This window comes from Tupaia chinensis, unplaced genomic scaffold (assembly GCF_000334495.1).
Source record: "Tupaia chinensis unplaced genomic scaffold, TupChi_1.0 Scaffold000423_1, whole genome shotgun sequence".
Lineage (NCBI taxonomy): Eukaryota > Metazoa > Chordata > Mammalia > Scandentia > Tupaiidae > Tupaia > Tupaia belangeri.
The window spans coordinates 101204-122443 of NW_006159928.1; the positions used below are offsets into that span (position 1 = coordinate 101204).

The 21240-nt window shown below is 34.3% G+C and overlaps 1 protein-coding gene and 1 non-coding gene across 4 annotated transcripts in view; both read right to left on the bottom strand.

Annotated features, from left to right (window-relative positions):
- Positions 1-21240, bottom strand: part of CEP290 (centrosomal protein 290) — an 86959-nt gene that overhangs the window by 20273 nt on the left and 45446 nt on the right. For all 3 annotated transcript variants that reach the window (XM_027774314.1, XM_027774313.1, XM_027774312.1), the window contains 14 exons: positions 20194-20649; positions 18250-18414; positions 17238-17345; positions 16884-17018; positions 13918-14184; positions 13211-13318; positions 11823-12022; positions 9687-9900; positions 8227-8364; positions 5586-5807; positions 5157-5279; positions 3282-3427; positions 2806-2961; positions 628-751 (listed from right to left, as the gene is read on the bottom strand). In XM_027774314.1, the coding sequence (XP_027630115.1) occupies positions 628-751; positions 2806-2961; positions 3282-3427; positions 5157-5279; positions 5586-5807; positions 8227-8364; positions 9687-9900; positions 11823-12022; positions 13211-13318; positions 13918-14184; positions 16884-17018; positions 17238-17345; positions 18250-18414; positions 20194-20649 (2562 nt within the window). The remainder of the gene's footprint in view (positions 1-627; positions 752-2805; positions 2962-3281; positions 3428-5156; positions 5280-5585; positions 5808-8226; positions 8365-9686; positions 9901-11822; positions 12023-13210; positions 13319-13917; positions 14185-16883; positions 17019-17237; positions 17346-18249; positions 18415-20193; positions 20650-21240) is intronic.
- On the bottom strand, positions 15565-15728 carry LOC114008970 (U1 spliceosomal RNA). The gene has a single exon (XR_003550458.1). It is a non-coding gene; the product is annotated as a U1 spliceosomal RNA (small nuclear RNA).

Genomic DNA, 21240 nt, shown 5'->3' on the forward strand with positions numbered 1-21240 from the left:
ACCACCATGCCACTTGCTGACCCTCTCATTTTCAATTCTAATTATTGTCGTGTTTTTTTAAAGTTTTTTGTTTCTGAATATACTATTATATTTGTGAAAACCAGTATGCTTGTATTTATTAACACTGGAAATAATGGCAGAAAGCACAGTTGTGTCACATACCAGATTCTGCTTGAAGTAGAAGAGTAAAAACATGAAAAAAAAAGGAGAAAAAATAACAAAAATATATACATTAAGTTTTAAAAATAAGATTCAATAAGCAATTCTATATTAATTATTTGTGAGTCTTTATGAAACATTATATATATTTGAATGGAAACAGTGTGGTAACATATTTTCCTACTATATTTAACTACATGTTCCTTTCACAGCAAAAGACAAAATAACTATACTAAAAACTTCTAGAAATCATTTGTAATGAACTTTTATATAGACTTTTAAGTATCTTAAGTTTATTGTTATCATGCTAGAAAGAATTACCTAGTGAATTATCACTATCTGATAAAAATAAAAGTTGAATTTAGCATGCTAATATAATGACAGATCTAATAGTTTTGGCAAAAAAAAAGAGTAAGGTTGATTGCATTTTTAAGCATTTAAAATGAGAAAGAAAGGGTGTACACTTACTGAAGACCTAGAAAGTATGTCCTTTGAAATCTGTTTTTCTAAAGTATGAAGTTTTTCTTGGAGATATCTATTTTGTAAATGTAAATCTTCTACAACAGCATCTCGAGGAAGAGCTTGCTGGGTCCTGTGAACAACGACAGACTTTTTACTATTCAAACTTCAACTTTTTACTGTTTTACTATAAAGAAAAGAAAGAAAAATGCAATGTGTTTAGTAACACTGTTCATTTAAGTTCTTCAAAATTTCCAAATTAATAAAAAAAATTAGGATATCACAATTTATTTTATAAAGTAATCCTCTACAGAGGGATTCACTGAAAGACTACTTTTAAATCAAGTCCAAAAGGTATTTGATTTATAGAAATCCAGGAATATTTTTAAAGAACAGGCATCTATTTATACAGAAGTACATAAAATAATAAAAAAATGCCCATTATTTTAAAAATATAAGAACTGCTTAATATTCATGTCCTCATGAATTTAAAAAGGCTCTTAACTGTTCCAGATGATAAGTCTTTAAATATAAGTCTAAATTCATCTGCCTGATCTGCAAGATCCTCCACAATCTCGCACAACCACATCTATAAAACATTCACTCTTGCCTGTACATCTCTGCTACAGTTCTCCTTCCTTGTAATAGCCTTCTTCCATTTATTATCTGAATCTGATTCATAAAATTCACCAATTCAAACTTGAATTTGGAGAGAAGCTAACTTCAATCTTTCCTATAGACCTCTCTAATTACTTCCACCCACCCAGATTTCCCACCAGAAAAAGAACCTCTAAAAGTGTCAGAAGTTTTCAGAAGTTAATTATTTGATATTTGTGAAAACTGTAAAGGAAAATAAAAGGATTTTATTTTGAACATATATTTAGACCAGGAAAAATTAGGAAGGGAAAGATCCGCTACTGGGACTAGACAATAACTACAGAAAGAATAATTTCTCAGTCATTTTTTTCTTCCCTATCAGGGAAAACTCTGAAGATTTGAAAATACAGTAACTTCAAAGAAAAGGGAATAGAATGTCTGAGAACTTTGGAAAGTACACAGTAGAATATAGACTGGAATTAAATACCAGAATTTGAGGTATCAGCAAAGAGGTGATGGATTAAGTTTTCTTCTGTTACTGCCTGGTTTGATTGAACACATTATGTGACACCACAAGATAAGTGTCAGGAGAGGGAGAGCTCCAAAGGAACCTTGCAGTACTAGGTCAGGAAGAAACTGAACATCTGATGTCCACAGAGAATACGAATACCTCAGTTTTCTTTTCTATCCCTGTTCTCAGACTCTAGCCCTAAAGCAATCTTACGGTGGTGGTGGAGGCTACAATGTGAACCCACAGGTGCTAAAATTTCTAGGAATGAAAATTTCTTTTTAACTGGTAGAGCTGCAATATTAAAGGTAGTGCAAAAGTAGTTTTTGCCCCTTCTTTCTGCCCTCCTCTTGCTTCCTTGGCTGCGAACATGTATAACCGCTAAAGTACAGAGCATAACTGGGTAGCTAGATCTCCAGATTTCTGTCAAAGTGCCAAAATGGGAAGCTCTAGGGAAACAGGAAGTTATCAGAGAGATACAGAGATGGAGTAGTTCAAAAAAGGGCCACAGGAAGTTGTTGCTGGACACATTTGAGCTCTGTATGTATGGATCTGATCGTAGGCAGAATACAAAACTTTCTAAAAACCAAACAGAACATAGCCCATATACCAGACTATCAACTGGAAGATGTGCAGGCAAGAGAGCTCCAAACAACAGTGTAAAGGCTTTGAAAATCTGAACTGAAATTAGAACCACAGTCCACAGAAAGGAGTTCAGAGCCAGCAGCCCGAACCTAACCAGGCCAATTGCATACTAACACAGAAACACCTACATTTTCCATGAAATTTAGACATGACCCAGAGTTTTAGAAGCTTTTGACTGTATTCCTTTAGGTAAGTTCAACTTCATATGTGCACATCATATTCATACTGACATAACAGTAGACATTAATAAATGTCTGAATTATTAAAAAGTTCAAGAATATGATCCCAAAGTACATGGCATACAATGAACCAGGAATATTTCAATTCACATGAGAAAAGACAATCAATACCATCCAACCTTAACACAGTTATTATTTCTATGGGTTAACCAGTTTTCTTATTTATAATGGGTAGCATATTTCCATGTACCAGCTTACCTCATATATAATATGTCATTTTCTAAGTCAAGATTTCTCTTTTTTAATTCTTCCAACTCTTTTTCTGACTCCAAAGCTCGCATTCCTATAACCTGATCAACAGTTACGCCAGTTGTTTTTAGTTTCCTCTGCAAGGTAAGTTTCTCTTTATCAGCTCTGTGAAATATAAAATAGAATCATGAAAACATACCACTCACTGTTTGATTTATTCAACTTACCAAACTGCTGCTTACTCATTAGCAGATCAGTATATGACAATTATATCATTTTATATTTGGTATGAACTAATCTATTTCAAAATCATAGGAAACTCCATTTATAAGTGTTAAAATATACGTAAGATACACTTTAATAAAAATAAAAACAGAATCATTAATAATGATCATTTAAATGATCAACTATGATGAAACTATATAACTTACAAGTCAATAAAAGATTCTATACACAATTAGTCTTAAAATAAAATTTAAACTCACTTGGCAAAAAGATCCTTCAAGGTATTCAACTGCTTTGAAAGAGAACAGACTTCCCCCTCTTTCTCTTTTAACTTGTTCCGTATTGTCTCTACTTTGGTTTGCCATTTTTTACCTTCTTCCCACCTAATTAATTCTTCTCTAGCACTCTGAAACAATAGTGAAGGAAGTAGATTAACAATATTACTTCCTATTTCATTTTATAATTATCAATCACAATTTAACTTGAAAAATAAAGAACCAATAGTTCTAGAGAATATTCAAACAGGTTTTACTATGTAACTTCTAGAATCTTTAGACACACTAAGCTATTAGCAAAAATGTCTTTTCATCAAAGTATGCTTTATTCTATCATTTGACGGATAAATTACTAAAGGACAAGGGCTAGCAAGTGGTGTGGTGGTTAAGGTGTTGAACTTCCAGTGAGCTGATCATGGATTGAGTCCCAGGCACAGTACTTAGAAAATCATGCAGGGCACGTGTGCATGTATTCCCAAAATCTCAAGAGGAGAAGGGGTTGCAGAGTGGTCATCCCCTCCAGGAGGGTGGTGCCTTCTCACTTTTCAACTCTCTGTCTCTCTCTTTTTCTCTCTGTTGAGTACATGTGCCCTATGGCAAAGAAGCTTTAAAAAAAAAAAGTTCTGACCAATGTCAATAGCCTTGGAGTACTTTAAAAAGATTCTAATATAGATGATCATGCATAAAGTGTTTCTAACAAAGAATCTTACATATAAATGGCGAGCCCAGTATGGTGACCCTTTGACAATCTCTAACGTCAGGGCTCTTCAAGTTTGCGATGCACACCATGCAGTCAACAGATATTTATTTAGTGCTAACCACATGCCAGATAGTACTTTAGGCACTAGGAATAAAGTAATGAATAACAAGAAGAAAAGCTGTATCTTCATTAATTTTTTGATCTATTGATAGTTTATGTTGGTTGGTTGGTAGACTGAAGGGAAAGGAGCAAAACATAATTGACCAAACGTGCTAAAAGTATATTGAATAGGAAGTTAGCTAGTAATAAGTGTTTTAACAAAAGGAAAAAGAATTAGGGCATTCAGTGATAGTTTTCATATTTGTTATAACTGCAATCAAAGGGCCAAAGAAAGCCTATATACATATATAATGCAGAACAGTCCGATGTACAGAACAACTTTAAAATGTCCTGATATTCACATAGTCAAAATTGCTTCTTACAACTGTCTAAGAATGTATCTTCATTTCACATATTTGTACCAAGTAATTTTTTAATTATTTTACTAAACACTGCATTTTCTATGAATATAGTGACTTTATATAATGAAAAACTTTAGACACTGTTTTGCTGAGAATGTACCAATAATTGTTTACCACTTTGAAAACTGAATTATAAATGAAAATGCAATCACGACATTAAGAGTTGCTAATGGAACACATTTTTACCTTGCATTTAGTTTTAAATTCACAATAATGTTATAAAGTGGCAAGCTAATGACAACTTACTAAGTTTTATAGTGTAACCATGCCAGAGCATTATACATTGACATATAAATAATATATTACTGCCTTACAACACTTTAATCAAATCAGTAAGTTTCTTTTCTTTCTTTATTTCTTTTTTTTTTTTTTAGAGGTTTTTGCTATAGGGCACATGTGCTCGCCAGACAAACAGAGACAGACAGAGACAGAAAGCGAGAAATCACCCCCCAGGGGGGATGGCCATGCCGCAATCCCTTCTTCTCCATTCTCCTCTCAGGATCTTGGGCACGCATGCACATGTGCCCGGAGTGAGTTTTAAGCCACCAGGGCCGGGACAAGAACCGCGATCGACTACGCGGGAGTCCAGCGACATAGCCATTACGCTAACTGCTGGTCCCAGTAAGTTTCTTCACATACCTTTTCTTTCATAGGTCTGATGTCTACTTCATCCACCTTTCTTTCCAGCTGATTCTCTAGTTTTTTAACTTTCTTTTGGAGTTCTTCAATTAAACTTTGTTTATTATCTGTTAGAGATTTGCCCTGAAAAAAAATAAGATACATCTTTCTATTCTCCAAACAAATATTAAACACAATAAATATTCCAGTTATATGAACTTCCTGAGGTTACCGCTAACCATACTTCTGAAATACCACTCTTAATATATAAGCATAACATGGTACCTGCCTCTGTATTAATAAGATAAGCTACTCCAGAATTAGAAATACAATAAAAGTCACTAAAGAAATTAGTTATTCAAAATGATCTGAAGAAAATTAAAAAGTGGGAATAAACTACTACCTAGATATTAAAAATCAAAGGCATTATTACAATTACTGTAAAATTACCTGTAATCCATTAGCTAGTCTTTTAATTTGTCTTTTCAGGTCTTCATTCTCCTGATCAATTCCATCTTTTTCCTTAAGTATTTTATTATATGCTTTTTGTTTTTTTTGCAATTCATTGTTTAAGTCATTCAAATTATCAGTTAGTGAGTTTTCTCTGTTTTTACTTGTTTTAAGAGCTTCTTTCAATTTTGAAATATTTTCATTTAAATCTTCAATCTGTGACTAAGACATAAAGAAAAATTCTATGTATTAAATTCCATCAAGTATAATTGATCAAAGCAATATAAACAGAAAGTATATCATTTTTATTAAAAAGAAAATTTCAAAGCTAGCCCCATGGCCTGGTGCTTAAGGGAGCTGGGTTCCCCCATGGCAGACTGTAGCTGCCTGAAAATACACCAGGTACACGGGTATGCATGCCCCAAATCTTGGCTGGATGAAGGAGAAGGGATTGTAGTGTGGCCATACCCCCATGAGAGGTGCTTTCTCCCTTTCTCCAATTGTCACTCTGGTGAGCATATATATTCTCTGACAATTTTTTTTAAATTAAAGATAAAATAAAAAGAAAATTGCAACACAAATTTTTAAGTATACAAGGAAAATAAAACCCCTCAAAACCACATATATTTTTTTTTTCAAGCTCATGTCAAATGAACTAAATCTACTCTAAGGGAAAAAAATTAAAAAATAGCCTAAAGTAACTAATCTTCAATAAGCACACAGAAATACAATGTTAACAATCAAACAAAAAATTCATTATGGCTGAATTAATTAAATAAACAAGTACACATCAATATATATATGGCATGTTTTTAAACATTATGAAGTATAAGAAGAATATAAAATGCAATCTGGACTTCAAGGAGACTCCAAACAATAACCTGTAATACTTAAGAGTACATATAAGGCACTAAGAAAGAAATCCAAGCCATCCTATATAATGACAGTGATGGAAACATAATGCCTTACCCTATATTAATTTAGTGAACTAAATGAATATTTGTTTGGTTGAATAAATTGTTATAGGCCAAAGAGTATTGCCAATAATTGTAATAGGGAATTCGTTTATTATAATGTGGTTAGAAGAAAAACATAAACTGTCCCAGAAAAGTCAGAAAAGGCTTTGAGAAAAAGTACATAAAGGATATGGAGAACTCAAAGAAAAAATTTTAGGCAAGGACAAAGGTACTGAAAAAGACCCGCCTATTCCTGTTTATATATTTATCTAGTTAATAGATTATTGTCAACTATGCCCATACTCTTGATAGATACAATGGGAGACTTTAAAAATGTAAGTAAAATTCAGTCTCTCTACAGTTTTAAGATGGTGAATGGCATTTAGAAATAAGCCAAGACAAAATCAAAATTATAAACTACATCAAGCAGATTCTTTATTCTACTCAGGATATACTATATAAAACCTTATGTAAAGAAAAAACTGAAAAATACTCTGAAAGGGAAGTGTTTTGGGAGAAAAAAGTTTATGTCATTTTTATCTAATGATCAGGTAAAAGAACAGTAATAAACTATCAATATATTACCATAAAATAAAAGAAACAACTTCAAAAAAAAGCCAGGAAGTTCTGCCCATTAAATTGTTAAAAGTGTATGATTTCTGGGGTGGCAGGTAGCATGGTGGTTAAGGGCGCTGGACTCTCACATGGCCGACCACAGTTTGAGTCCTGGATCTGGCGGCTTGCTTTCTAACTTTTCGTCTTTCTTGCTCTTTCACTCCGTCCCTCTCTGGTCAAATTAAATAAGTAGATAAATTAATTATTTAATTAAATTAAATAATTATTATTATTTTTAAGTGCATGATTTTTTTTTTTTTTTTTGGTAGAGGTTTTTGCTATAGGGCACGTGTACTCACCAGAAAGACAGAGAGAGAGAGACAGAAAGTGAGAAATCACCCCCCCGGGGGGATGGCCACACCACAATCCCTTCTCCTCCATTCTCCTCTCAGGATCTTGGGCATGCACGCACACGCGCCCGGTGTGAGTTTAAGCTACCAGGTCTTGGACTCGAACCGTGATCACTACATGGGAGTCTAGCGACATAGCCATTACTCTAACTGCTGGTCCTCAAAATAATACTCTTTATGATACTATAATGATGGATATATGTCATTAACTATTTGTCTAAACCCTAAACCCGCATAATACACACCACCAAAAACAAAACCTAAGGTAAATTTGATTTGGGGTAATTAAATGTTAATGTAAGTTCACCCATTGGAACAAATGTACTGCTCTGGTGGGTGATGTTAACAATGTAAGAAGCTAGCATGTGGGAAAAGAGAAGGCAGGAGGTACAAGGGAAATCTGTACCTTCATCTCCATTTTGCTGTGACTCTGAAAATGTGCTAAAAAAGCCTTAAAACAATCCTAAGTGAATGTTTAACTTTATTTCCATTACTTAAGCAGGGTAACTCCAAATGGTTTATCCTTTCCTAATTCCCTATATGATAATCAGTAAATGAGTATCGTAGATACTTACTATTGAAAATTGTTGTTTATCTAACCACAAATAATTTATTATAAATTCCCTATTCATTATCAAAATAACTATACATAAAAGTGGATTCTCTTGCAATAAGAATGATCAGGAATTATGTTATATTAATGCATGTATTACTATTCACCTTTAACTCTTTAGTATGTCGGTCAACAACTTGTTGGACATTGAGATTTGCTTCTTTCTGAGAAGTTACAGAAATAATTCGTTCTTCAGCTGCTGCTGTCATTTCTGCTCGGAGTTCCAAAAGTGCCCGACTAAGTGCCTAAAAAGTACAATATATATATATATAAACTTTTAAGGAAAAAGTGATATTTTTATATAAAGAATACATAATAAGTAGATAAATGTTATTACAAAATAGCATGTACTAAATCAAACATAATTTACAAACTAATAATTCATCTTTTTAAAATGAATCTCCTTTAGTAATTACATTCAATTCTTTCCAAATTGAGTATGAGAGTTAGAAATATTGACAGTGATTTTTAGTATTAAATCAAGCAATTTGTATTACAAAACCCAGTCATGTTGTTTTCGAATATACAAGCTTAGTAATCAAATTTAGATAGACAAGGAAAGTTAAAAGAGTAAAAATTGTAAATTTGCCAATAAATTTCATGAGCTATCAGAAAAATAGAAGCATGTTCTAAAGCAATCAAATATTCTGTACCTCAAATCTGAGCTAAACAAAAAAATAAAAGAAGAATCCTAAAAACCTCATAAAGCAGATTATCTACTAACCAACTCCTTCCCACAAAGCCTGAGGGCCAGTTAGTGGCATAACAATAAAATATGATACTCTGCCAGGCTGACCCATATAGGAAAGTTCTTGGTTCGTGTCTATAGCCCTCTCTGAATGCATTGGGCACACATGTGCTAATGATCTGGGGATGACAGAAGGGGAGGCGTATCATGACATTGGGACCCTATAGGGGATGCTATAGCTCTGTTGCTTTCATGGAGGCAATTTACAAATAAACGTAAAGTATTTTAAAAAACACCTCTGTGACTCTTTTTCTTTAATCTTTTAAATTGTTCATAACAGTTCCCTGAAATTGCTCAAATCTCTACATTGTTCAAAATTGTTTAGTTGTTCAAAATAGCTTCAAGAGCATAAAACTCTAACAAAAAAAAAGAGAGAAAATAATGCAATTAATATTTCCTATCAGGCTGGCAGGTGTCATGGTGGTTAAGGGTGCTGGACTCCTACATGGCTGACGCAGTTCAAGTCCCAGAGCTGGTGGCTTGCTCTCCCTTGCTCTCTCTTTCTCTGGTCAAAATTGAAAAAGAACGATAATAAATCAATCAATCTTTAAAAACAAAGATTTCCCCTCATTTTCTACAAATAATTCACAAATCATTGATGACAATATAAAGTATATACTGAACTATATTTGCATCGAAAACAGCACTCAATAAGTCTATTTTAAAGACATGTCTTCTAAAAAATTGTCCTGTTTAACATTAAAAAGTTCATGCTTTTCATTATTATAAAATAGATTTAGGCAACAATCTTTTACAAATTTATAAATCTCTCCTACCACATGCTTTACCTAAATATTGATAATTTTCATTATTACTTACTTTTTGTTGTTTCTCTTTCAAGGCTAATTGACTCTTTAGTCGTTCTACTAGATTTCTCATTGTAGTTGTTGGAGCTCTGGAATTTGCTTCTTTTTGAGCCTGAAGTTCAGACTTTAAATTCTGTGACTCCTTTTGTGACTGGGCCAAAAGACACCTTAAGTCTTCTATTTCTGCTTTTACTTTTTTCACTTCATCTGCATGGTTTTCTTGAAGCCTAATATAAACAGACATATATATTTTATAAAGTGATTATTGCAATTAATACTTTGATACAAATTTCACAAAGGTATAAACATCTGCTTCAAGTATTACGCCAGTCAAAAACCATATATATAAAACATTTCACAAGATGATTATAGCCCCTCTATCCCTTAATGATGGGAATGTATTCAAAGAAATATGTTATCAGGTAATAAGCCTGAAATATAGACTAGAAACATACCATTTGCTGTTATTAAATCTCTTTTCTCTTAGAGAATAATTTCTTAAAAGCAGCAGCTTCTTAACAAAGCAAGAATAATAATAGAATATTTATAAATAGAATAATTCTGCCAGAGGCATACTGGACAAGTGAATAAATAATCAAGGGTCTAATGAGTGCCTCAGAGTTGGAATGGAATCCTAAGTCAAGTAGTTTATCATTCTCAATTTTTCAGAAAAGAAAACTGAGACCCAGAGAGAGTTCTACATTAACAACTATGTAACTATCAACCTTCTTTAAGTTAAAAATGTATGTTCCAATAATTCTGTTGAACAATGTTTAGACACTACAACACTAATCATGCTGTCAACATGCTACTGTCAGTATAATTAATTTTTTAAACTATTTTTTCATTAAACATTTATTGAGTCTCTATTATGTGCCACACATTACTACAAGTTCATTTTAAAAAATTGTATTTTAACATTATTTTAGATGTTTCAAATTTCTTTTCACACAGAGTACATTCATATACAGGGCATTCATATAACCACCCTGAAAGAGCCAGGGTAATTTATGTCATTTCCATTTTGTAGATGATGAAACTGATGCTGAAAAAGGTTAAATGTTACTGAGCTTTCCTGAAGCCTAGTCTCCTATCTGAAAAATGGAAAAAATAGTAACATATACCACAGTACAGATTTGTACCATGTAACATTTCAGGCAACAGACTCCATATACCACAGTGGTCCCATAAGATAACAGGATACCTCAAATAGCCGAGATCTATTGGAGGCTCTACTATCTGAGCTTGGGTAAGACACTCTACGATGTTCACACAATAATGAATTGCCTAATGATGCAATTCTCAGAACATTTTTCTATCATTGAGAACATATGACTATAGTTCTGAAGATAAAAATACACGTAAACATCTTAGAACAGTGCCTGGAACAGAATATTTATGTTTCTCTTCACTATACAGGTTGAATATCTCTTACCTGAAATGCTTGGGATCAGAAGTGTTTGGTAACTAGAGACAGTGGGGGAGGAGGGTGGGAGGAGGGAAAAGGTGGGAGAAGGTGAGAGGAAGGGAATCAAGGAGAAAAATACACAGGCAAGACATTTAAGTGATACAGAAGTGGAGGATAGTCTGTAGATGATAATGTATGTGATAGTGTCTTTGGGTGGGTATACAGTGCTGTCATGCTGAGAAAATTCATTTTACAAGCTGCTGTGATGTACAGTGATTGAATGTATAAAATAAAATTAAAAATACAAAGTGTTTGGAATTCTGATTTTTTTCAGATCTTGGAATACATGTGTATACACAATGAGATATTGGGTTGTCAGGAAAGTTCTGACACATTTTTACGTAGGAAACTTAGAAAAAAATACGTCATGATTTTTCTGATGACCCAATTCATTGGGAATCAGGCCCAAATGTAAACACAAAATTCATCTATATTTCATATACACCTTATATACATAGCATATATATAGCCTGAAGATAATTTAATATAGTATTTTTGTATTACAGTACTTTGATGTGGCCTTTCACATAAACTTATGGAGAATTTTCCACTTGTGGTGTCATGTCAGCACTCAATTTTGGATTGTGAAACACTCGGGATTTCAAATTTGTGCATTAGGGATGCTCAAACTGTCTCATTCTTATTATTTGCCAGTTTTTAGAATATATTCCTAAGGCTTACCGTAATTTAACAATTTCAAATTCTTTGATTTTTAATTCAGTGATTTCTCTTTGTCTCTCTAATTCTTGTGATACTTTCTTTAGTTTGATCAGAAGTGAGGAAAGAGAGTCATCTTGTTCTGCTACTGTCTGTTCCATCTCTGCCAGACGAATAAAATGCTTGCTAGTAGGAACTGGAGTAGGAGATTGTTTTATTAAATCCTATAAAACAATATATGCATGAACCACAGACATTTATAATTCAATGTACTTATTCCCTAATTTTAAATTAGTTCTTCAAATGATCAAAATATAGTATCTAACCTAAAACTTATTATTAAGGGCAATAAAGGGCTAAAGGAGATAAGAAACAGGGTTTTCATTTGTTTGAATTCTAAGTATCCAGCAAAGTGTCTACATATAGTGAAGGAGCAATACTTGTTGACTGAGGGACCAGGTGGGGTAGAGGGTAAAATGTATTGACTCTGTACAGCTGACCCCCTGGGAAAGGTTCTGGGTTTGTACAATGAGACCTGCATGTGCTAGATGCTGCTGTTCAGGCCCCAGGGAAGGCCCAGATCCAATTCCTGGCCTGCCCTACAAGCTGGACAGGGTAGCATGTGCTTCATTTCAGCTATTTGGGAGACTAAAGCAGGAAGATTGTGAGCTCGAGGCCAGCACAGGCAACATCAGAGAGACCCTATCTGAAAGAGATGGGAAACAGCATGTTTCTGTGCTCAGGCTAGTCAGTGGACTGAGGCAGGAGGATCTCAACACAGAGAGACCTTCTAAAATACCACACACACACACGTGTAGGCACACATACATAAAAAAGGTAGAAAGCAGCTAGATACAGGTAAACTTATAAAAAGTAGAACTTGAACAGAAGACTAAGGTCAGATCATGGAAGCTTTGAGTATGTAAGGAGTGAAAATGTGTTTTTATGAGCACTGGTGAGTTACTGAAGGATTTGGGTCTAGGAAGAAGAATGGTTAAGAGTCGTGTTCTCGGGAGATTATTTAGACAACAAAAAGGCAAGGTGACTTCTCCAAAAAAAAGAAGAGAGCTAAATTTTAAATTATATGGTCTCAAAAATTAACACATAATAGAACAAAGTGGCCAGCTAGTGGTGTGGTGGATGAATTGGTTGGATTCCACATGGTCAACTGTACAGTTCAACTCCTGGACCCAGTGGCTTGCAGACTATGCTGGGCACGTGTGCATGTATGTCCAAAATCTCAAAGAAGAATGGAGGAGAAGGGATTATGGCTGGCCATCCCCCATAGGATGCTTTCTCACTTTATCTTTCTCTTTCTTTCTCTCTGATAAGTGCATATGCCCAATAACAAATTTAAGAATTATAAATAAATAAATTTTAAAAAGAATATAACAAAGTTCTTAGGCCCTTACCCAAGCTGTTTGTTTGAATTTATTGAGTGAACTATCAGCCTGTAGTTCTAATTTATGATGAAGAATATGAAGGTCTTCTTCATGTTTCTTAACAATTTCTCTTTGTTCCTGTTTCACAGAAAGTCAAAATTATACCTTAACTTTTAATCAAATAAATTCACATTCTAAAGATCCTGCTTATATTATTATCTTTAAACTTCTAAAATCCCTATAAGCTATGATAAAATCAATTATCTGCAGGTATATATTTAAACCAGTATGCATATCTCCTAATGCAGGTACAAGTTGGCAAGCCCACCCTCAGAGTATAATTTATTCTTAGCATTAGAGTAACATACACCTATTATATTTTGTTTCTAAAGAACTTTTAAAATACCTATTGTCCCCAAAGTTCTAACAAATCTTTTTTCCAACGGTTACCAATGTGATAGATTTCATTCTGATGTATTACCTTGATCCTTACCTGTAAATTCAACTATTTTTCAAAATCACTATGATAGCTATTCCTGGGTTAATTAGTCCATAGAGAATAATACATACATAAAAACTGTCAGTTGTACTAAAAGACCTGTAATCCAGTCATGGAAAAGTTACGATTCTTAAGTAGAATAATTTGAAATCAAGAAATGGACTACCATGTTAGGGTAGAATAATATTTGGCATTTGACTAAAAAGTAGTGAATAAACAGTATAATATGTTACAATACCTCTCTGGCTTTTTCTAGAAGATGCTGGTATTTCTTTACCACTTCTTCCTTTTGATTTAACCTTGCCTGCATATTTGCAATGGTTTGATGAGCAATTTTCAATGTGTGATGAGATGCTGGTTCCACCTCTTTTCTACCTAGTTCAGCTATTAGCTTTTCTCGTTCTACAGTAGCAGGCAATCGAAGCCTCAGCTCATTGATTACTTTGTCTCTTGACAGAATATTTTGTTCTGCTAACCGTAAAGCAGATTCATTTTCTTTCAGCTTCTGCAATTGAATCACAATAAATTATATTATCTTCCTTTAAAATGCTTTGTCTACATTCTATTTAGATTAGTTATAAGCAAAAAAAGTTTAACTTTCTTTTTCACATATTTGTAATATCTATCTGATGTTTAATAAGATAACTTGATTATATTTCTATGGTATAACACAATTACCTGTGTGCGTATTTTAATTTATCTATAAGATTATCACATCTGTTAGAAACATCATTGCTAATTAAATGCAATTTAATTAAGGTACTTTATTTAGATCTTGAGGCTTCGAACTAGAAATGTGTGGTGTGTAGATTTATTGATGGAAAGAAAATGTAATAAATCATTCCATTCATTTCATACATTGATCATTGAAACACTAGAAGACTATAATCCATACTAGTCAGCTGTGTACAACACTGAAATTTCAATGACCCAAGTCAATGAATCACTATTATAAAATGTACTCTTTGGCCAGCTGTGTTGGTCAGCAGTAATGCAACATACCACAACGTCCAGACCACATGGGAAGGTCCCAGATTCCCATACCGAGTCTCCCTGTGTGGATCTGCTTACATACCAATCATCCTGGCTTGCTGAGGCTAGGGATGAGATCATGGTGTGAAGTCCCCTCTCTCTCTGTGTCTCTCTCTCTCATAGAAGAAATAAACTATTTTAAAAATCTAGGATTTATTAAAGCAAGACAGAAAAATGTTTTTACTTTTCAACAGAATTAAGGCAGATATTTTAAATCAATAACTCAGTCGCAATTCCCATAAGTGACAAATCTTACAACAAAGGAAGAAAATATGCATTTCCCAAATTAATTAAAAATGTACAATTTTAGGGGCCAGTGGGTGCCATGGTGGTTAAGGCACTGGACTTCTGCATGGCTGACAATGGTTTGAGTCCTGGACCTGATGGCTTGAAAATCTTGCCGGTGCATGTGCATGCATGCCCAGGATCTCAGGAGAAATATGAAGGAGAAGAGACTGTGGTGTGGTCATCTCCCCTGGGTAGTGGTGGTGGAGGGGGGTGATTTCTCTCTTTTTTTGTGTCTTCCTCTGGAAAGTGCACATACTGTATGAAAAAAAAACTTAAAAAAAAAGCTCAATTTTATCCCAATACCAGTAATGACAAATGGTTAAGACGATGGTATGCTAATTATCCTGTTGAATCATTATACATTAAATTCTTACAGTATAAAATCACTGAGGGACTGGCCGGTGGTGTGGTGGTTAAGGGCACTGAACTCCCATATGTTCAACTGTGGTATGAGTCCTGGACCTGGCAGCTTGCTTTCTCATTTTCTCTCTCTCTCTCTCTCCCTCTCTGCTCAAATTAAAATAAATAAGTAAAGTTAAATGAAATAATTTTTTTTTTTTTTCCACAGGGGAAAGCACAAACACAGTGCCCTACTACCACAAATTATGCAGTTGAGTTTCCCACATTTGGGGAAATCGCAGGGGTCAGCACATCCAGAGTGCAATGGATAAGTCTTGCCCTGGGAAAACCACCTTTGTGATCATGGTATCTCCCAAGCCAGGTAAGTATAATGAAATAATTCTTAAAAAAAAAAAACATTGTAAATCCACAATAAAGTACAATGTACAATTTTACCTGAAAATTTATTTTTAAATGAATTTATAGTTAATATGATTAGATAGAAACTAAAATACAAATTATATTAAGTTTATGTTTTATTAATTTAATAAAGACAGAGTTAATCATTTATTAATCAAGTTCAAGACCTATATTAAACTAATACATAATTTCCAGATTACCTTCGATCCCTTAACCATCCAGAGAAAGAAAGAAACTGGGGTGAGCAGATGGTTTGGTGAAGCTCTGAAATCCCTATGTTTGACTACAGTTGAAAAATAAACTTCTTGAAAAACAGTTTGACTACTTGAAAAATCATGCCAAGTATGTGTGTATGAATACCCAAAATCCTGAGAGGAGAAGAAACTGCAGTGTGACTATTCCCCCAGAGGGGTTATTTCTCACTTTGTCTCTCTCAGTTGAGTGCACACTCTCTATGGCAAGGAAAAAGAAAAATGAAAAAACTAAACATTTATTTCATGAAGCATACAACATACACTTGAAAATAAAACATAAAAATAAACAAAGATAAAAAGATCATACAGGGAAAGGTAATAAAGTACTCAAAAAGCTATAATTAAATGCTCTTCTGAGTAGGCTTGGTAACTGGGTAATTAAGGGGACCAGTTCCTACATGGTAGACTGCAATCTGCATCTCAGCTCCAGTGGCCTGAAAAACACGCTGGGCATGGGTATGGGTGCATATGCCCTAAAACTCAACAGGATGGAGAAAGGAAGGAGAAGGGACTGCAATGTGATTATGCCCCCTCTCTTTTTCTCTCTCTCTCTTGGGCAAGAGCACATACCTTTTAGCAATTAAAAAAAAAAAAAAAGTACGAAAGTAAATTCTCTTTTAGTTTTTATATTCACTATTATTGGCCAGAGTGCCCAAAAAGTGACAAAAAGGTATTAACAGAAGTAAATTCAAATGTCCTATATCTGTTATTCATTACTGGCTGTTAGGAGCATTATAGGAGAATAGCAGAGTGTAATTAGCAATAGCTTCATCATTCTATGCCTTGTCCTAATTAATAAATGTTGTTTTAAAAATTCCACAAACATCCTGCTAATACATACACTAATCAATATGCAAATTATCCTAGTTACCTCTTCTAGTGATTTGCAAGTTGCCCGAGTTTCGAGGATTATTCGAACATTCTCTTTAATTTTTCTTAAAGCAATCTCAAGTTGATTTGGAAGGGGCAAACTAGGGTCTGGCATTGGTCCCACAGCCTCTTCAAACTATTTAGAAATAACATGTGTTAGAAAAAGCAGTTGCAGCATCAGGACTAACAATATTAATTTTTATAACTGTATAATAAAACAGGTTACACCCCCACCTATATTTTAAATGTAAAAAGGTAACGTGCTTTAACTTTACAACTGATGTAGAAAATAGCTCTGTTGGTTAACCCTTGAAGGCAATGCCACAGAGTGGCAAGTAGGATTAGTCATTCATACCTTTTGTGCTGCATTTAGTATTTCATTTTGCTGACGATCAAAAATGTCTAGTTGACGTTCCAGCTCTACTTCTCTTTGATCCCAAGCTATTTGTCTTTCTTCATGAAACTAAAAAAAGACAAATTAATGTCAGACCAACACATACACACATACCAGGTGTGAGAGGCATTTTATATACATTATTTAATTTTCACAACAACCCTGAAACTATGCTAATCTTTTTTATGGAAAAGGATACAAACTCAGACGGGTCAAGTAACTTGCCCAAGATTACAGAGTGGCAGGTGTGAAATCAGGACTTTACATATCCATGCAGCCACTCATCCAAATATATTTAATGACACGTACTGTGCCAGGGATTATTCTAGGCAATTCAAACATAGCAATGAACAAAACCAAGTCCCTGTCACCATGGAGCTTATATTCTAATGAGGAAGAGATAGCCAATGAATAATTATGTGATATCTTATGGGTGACAAGTACTACAGAGAAAAATGAAGATTATTAATCTCCACCTAGAGTCTTGACGGTAGGCTTCACTGTTATATGTCGGGTGGCTGGTGAAGGCCACAGTGGAAGACCTAGAGGCAGTGAGAGCATAACTACCACAGGTATCTCTGTTAAGAACAGTAGAAGCAGACAGAACATCAAAATCTCTGAGGCAAACAAGTACCTAATGAAATTCTGTCTACCTCCAAGTGTGTGTTTTTTTCTCTCCCAAATTATCCTTTGCTCCATCAGTGAGAGCCAGTTGAAAAAGAATTGAAGTCACATATAACCAGTATCAAAATAAAAATTAACTTATCACATAAGTTTTCTTACTGTAATGCTCCTTTTAAGACTCCTGTTACAACTAAAGATCACTTTTTAGAATAGTTTAAAAAAAAACACATTATTTTATAACTCATCTATAATAGGAGCAACAGTAAATTAGAAAAGCCTCTGAATGCAATGTTCTTGTTTAAAATCTTGACCAAAAAAAAAAAAAAAAAAAAAAAAAAAAAAATAAAACCTTGTTTTGCTGTACAATTTCTTCCTCCAGACTGCTGATTGTATGCTCATATTCAGAAATTATATTATTCAAATATTTTATTTCTTCTTTATCCTTGACTAATTCTCGATTTAGCTTGAGCTCTTGAAGACGAAGTTCTTCTATTTTCATATGCCAGTTAATTACCTAAGATTTACAATTATATATACAAATGTAAATGGTATATAAATACTTATCCATTGCTAATCATAATTTTAATTGAAATTAATGAATTTTCTATAACAAAGTTATTCTTGGTTGAGCCACATAGCAAGTTCAGTATTTCTACAGACATTTATAAGAATAAGTGGAATTTTAAAATAAAACGCTCTTCAAATTATATTGCAATGGATATCACTAACATTCACTTTTCATTTCTGTCACATGCTTTTTTTTTTTTTGAGAGGTTTTTGCTATAGGGTGCGTGCGCTCACCGGAAAGACACAGACAGAGAGACAGAAAGCGAGAAATTAGCACCCTCAGGGGGGTGGCCACGCCGCAATCCCTTCTCCTCCATTCTCCTCTTGGGATCTTGGGCACGCAAGCACACGTGACCAGCATGAGTTTAAGCCACCAGGTCCAGGACTCAATCCATGGTTGACTACATGGGAGTCCAGCAACATAGCCATTACGCTAACTGCTGGTCCTTCTCTCATATACTTCTTGAGCACTTATTGTAAATATGTTCCTAAAACATGGAATAATGGTTATGTCACTGGATTCCCATGTAGTCAACCATGGTTCAAGTCCTGGATACCACAGCTTAAAACTCACGCCAGGTATGTATGAGTGTGTGCCCAAAATTCCAAGAGAACAGAGGGGAAGAGATTGCAGCGTGGCCATCTCCTCTAGGGGGTGATTTCTCACTTTCTGTCTCTGTGTATCTCTCTGTTTCTCTGGCAAAATACATACACCCTATAGCAAAAATCTCTTAAAATTGAAAATCCAAAATGTTTCTAGCCTAGAGAACAGAAAACAGTTGCAAGACAATTATTTTCTTTTTAATTCCTAGGGTTAAAAACCAAATCATATTAAAAAATAAATATGGGCCTACTATTTACAAATAATTTTAACCATAATTATTAAAAGTAGAATTCAATTGACAACTACTATAACATTTAAGAATAGAATTAGTGTTTAATTAATATATATAATTTTTTTTAATTCTTTGCTGTTGGGGTGAGCAGGTGGCATAGTCGTTAAGGTGTTGGATTCCTACATAATCGACTATGATTTGTGTTCTGGACCCGGCAGGCTGAAACTCATGCCAGGCATGAGTGCATACATGCACAAGATCCCAAGAAGAGAATTGAGAAGAAGAGATTGCAGTGTGGCCATAACCCCACCTCTCAGGGAGTAATGTCTCACTTTCTCTGGTAAGCACACAGGCACTATTGCAAACATCTCATGTTAAAAAACAAAACAAAACAAAAAAAACTCTTTGCTTTTATGAAATCCAAGCATTTTGACTACGATATTTGTTTAGAATGTCCATTTTATTTTTAGTAATAATGGGTAAATAAGCCAAAACTCCTAAATTTATAAAATACCAATAAAGTACAATTGAAATCTGGTTATATATTTAACATTTTTCATATAAGTACATAATTAAGAACTTAAAAATATAATGCAACTCTTGTGGAAATACTGAACTTTAGTATTAGGTCAGTTGGTGGCACGGTGGTAAAACAGTTGAATCGTGCATGGCTTACTGCATGGTTCAAGTCCTAGACCCAGCAGCATGAAAAACACTCCATGTACATCCGTGTCCAAAATCTCATGAAGAAAATGGAGGAGAAGGGATTGTGGCGCGGCCACTAGGGGGTGATTTTTCATTATCCATCTCTCTCTGTCTCTCTCCAGTGAGCATGCGTGCCCTATGGCAAAAATGAAAAAACAAACAAAAAGCCAAAAACTAGTGTTTACCTTTTGGGCTCCCCTGGCATCCTTTAAAGTGCTTATTAACTCTTCCAGGCCCTTTAATTTTAATTCCAACTCTAGTGTTCTGTTCTCCATATTTCTATGTTCTTGCTGAGAATTTTTCATTTCTTGCATTATCTTAAGTTTATCATTTTGTAGCTGAATCATCGTTTTAGAGAATTTTTCCTGTTGTGCCAAGGGTAAAGCTCCACTAAACTGTCGTCGCAGAGACTGAATTGTTTGGCGCAGATGTTTTGCTCTGTTTCTCCCCTCCAAACGAGCATAGTAGAGTGACTGTTCTTTTTCATCCAACTTCTGTTCTAAGCGCAAATTGGAGGCCTCCAGCTTTTGCAGTTTAGATGTAACTGATGCCAACTTACCAAGAGCGGTAGCCTCACTAATTTGAAGAGAGACAATATGTTGGTGCAACTTTGCAATTAGTGCTTTTTCATCAGACTGTGCCTAATATTAAAAAAAATACATAGTTGTAGTGAGTTTCAAGTTTTGCCAATGAAATTTATCAAAAATTTAAAAATCATAATTTAACAAATGAAATTTGGTATGTAGATAATAAACAGATACAAAAATCTAACTCTGGTTCAGTTTAAATAATTACCAAACATTATAAAAGAAGAAAAACCTAGAATCAAACATTTTTAAAATCCAAAACTATCATTTGGAACGTTTTTTTAAACCTTCATATATAAATAGCAATAATGAATTAATATTGATATGGATGATGTATGTGCATGTTCTCTAATCCCTCCAAAACATAATGTGATTAATATGTAAAAAGCTGTATATAAAGGAAACCAGCAGTTAGCGTAATGGCTATGTCGCTGCACTCCCACGTAGTCGACCATGGTTCGTGTCCCGGACCCGGTGGCTTAAAACTCATGCCGGGCGTGTGTGCATGCGTGCCCAAGATCCCGAGAGGAGAATGGAGGAGAAGGGATTGCGGCGTGACCATCCCCCCTGGGGGGTGATTTCTCGCTTTCTGTCTCTAATGTCTCTCTCTGTCTGTCTGGTGAGCGCACGTGCCCTATAGTGAAA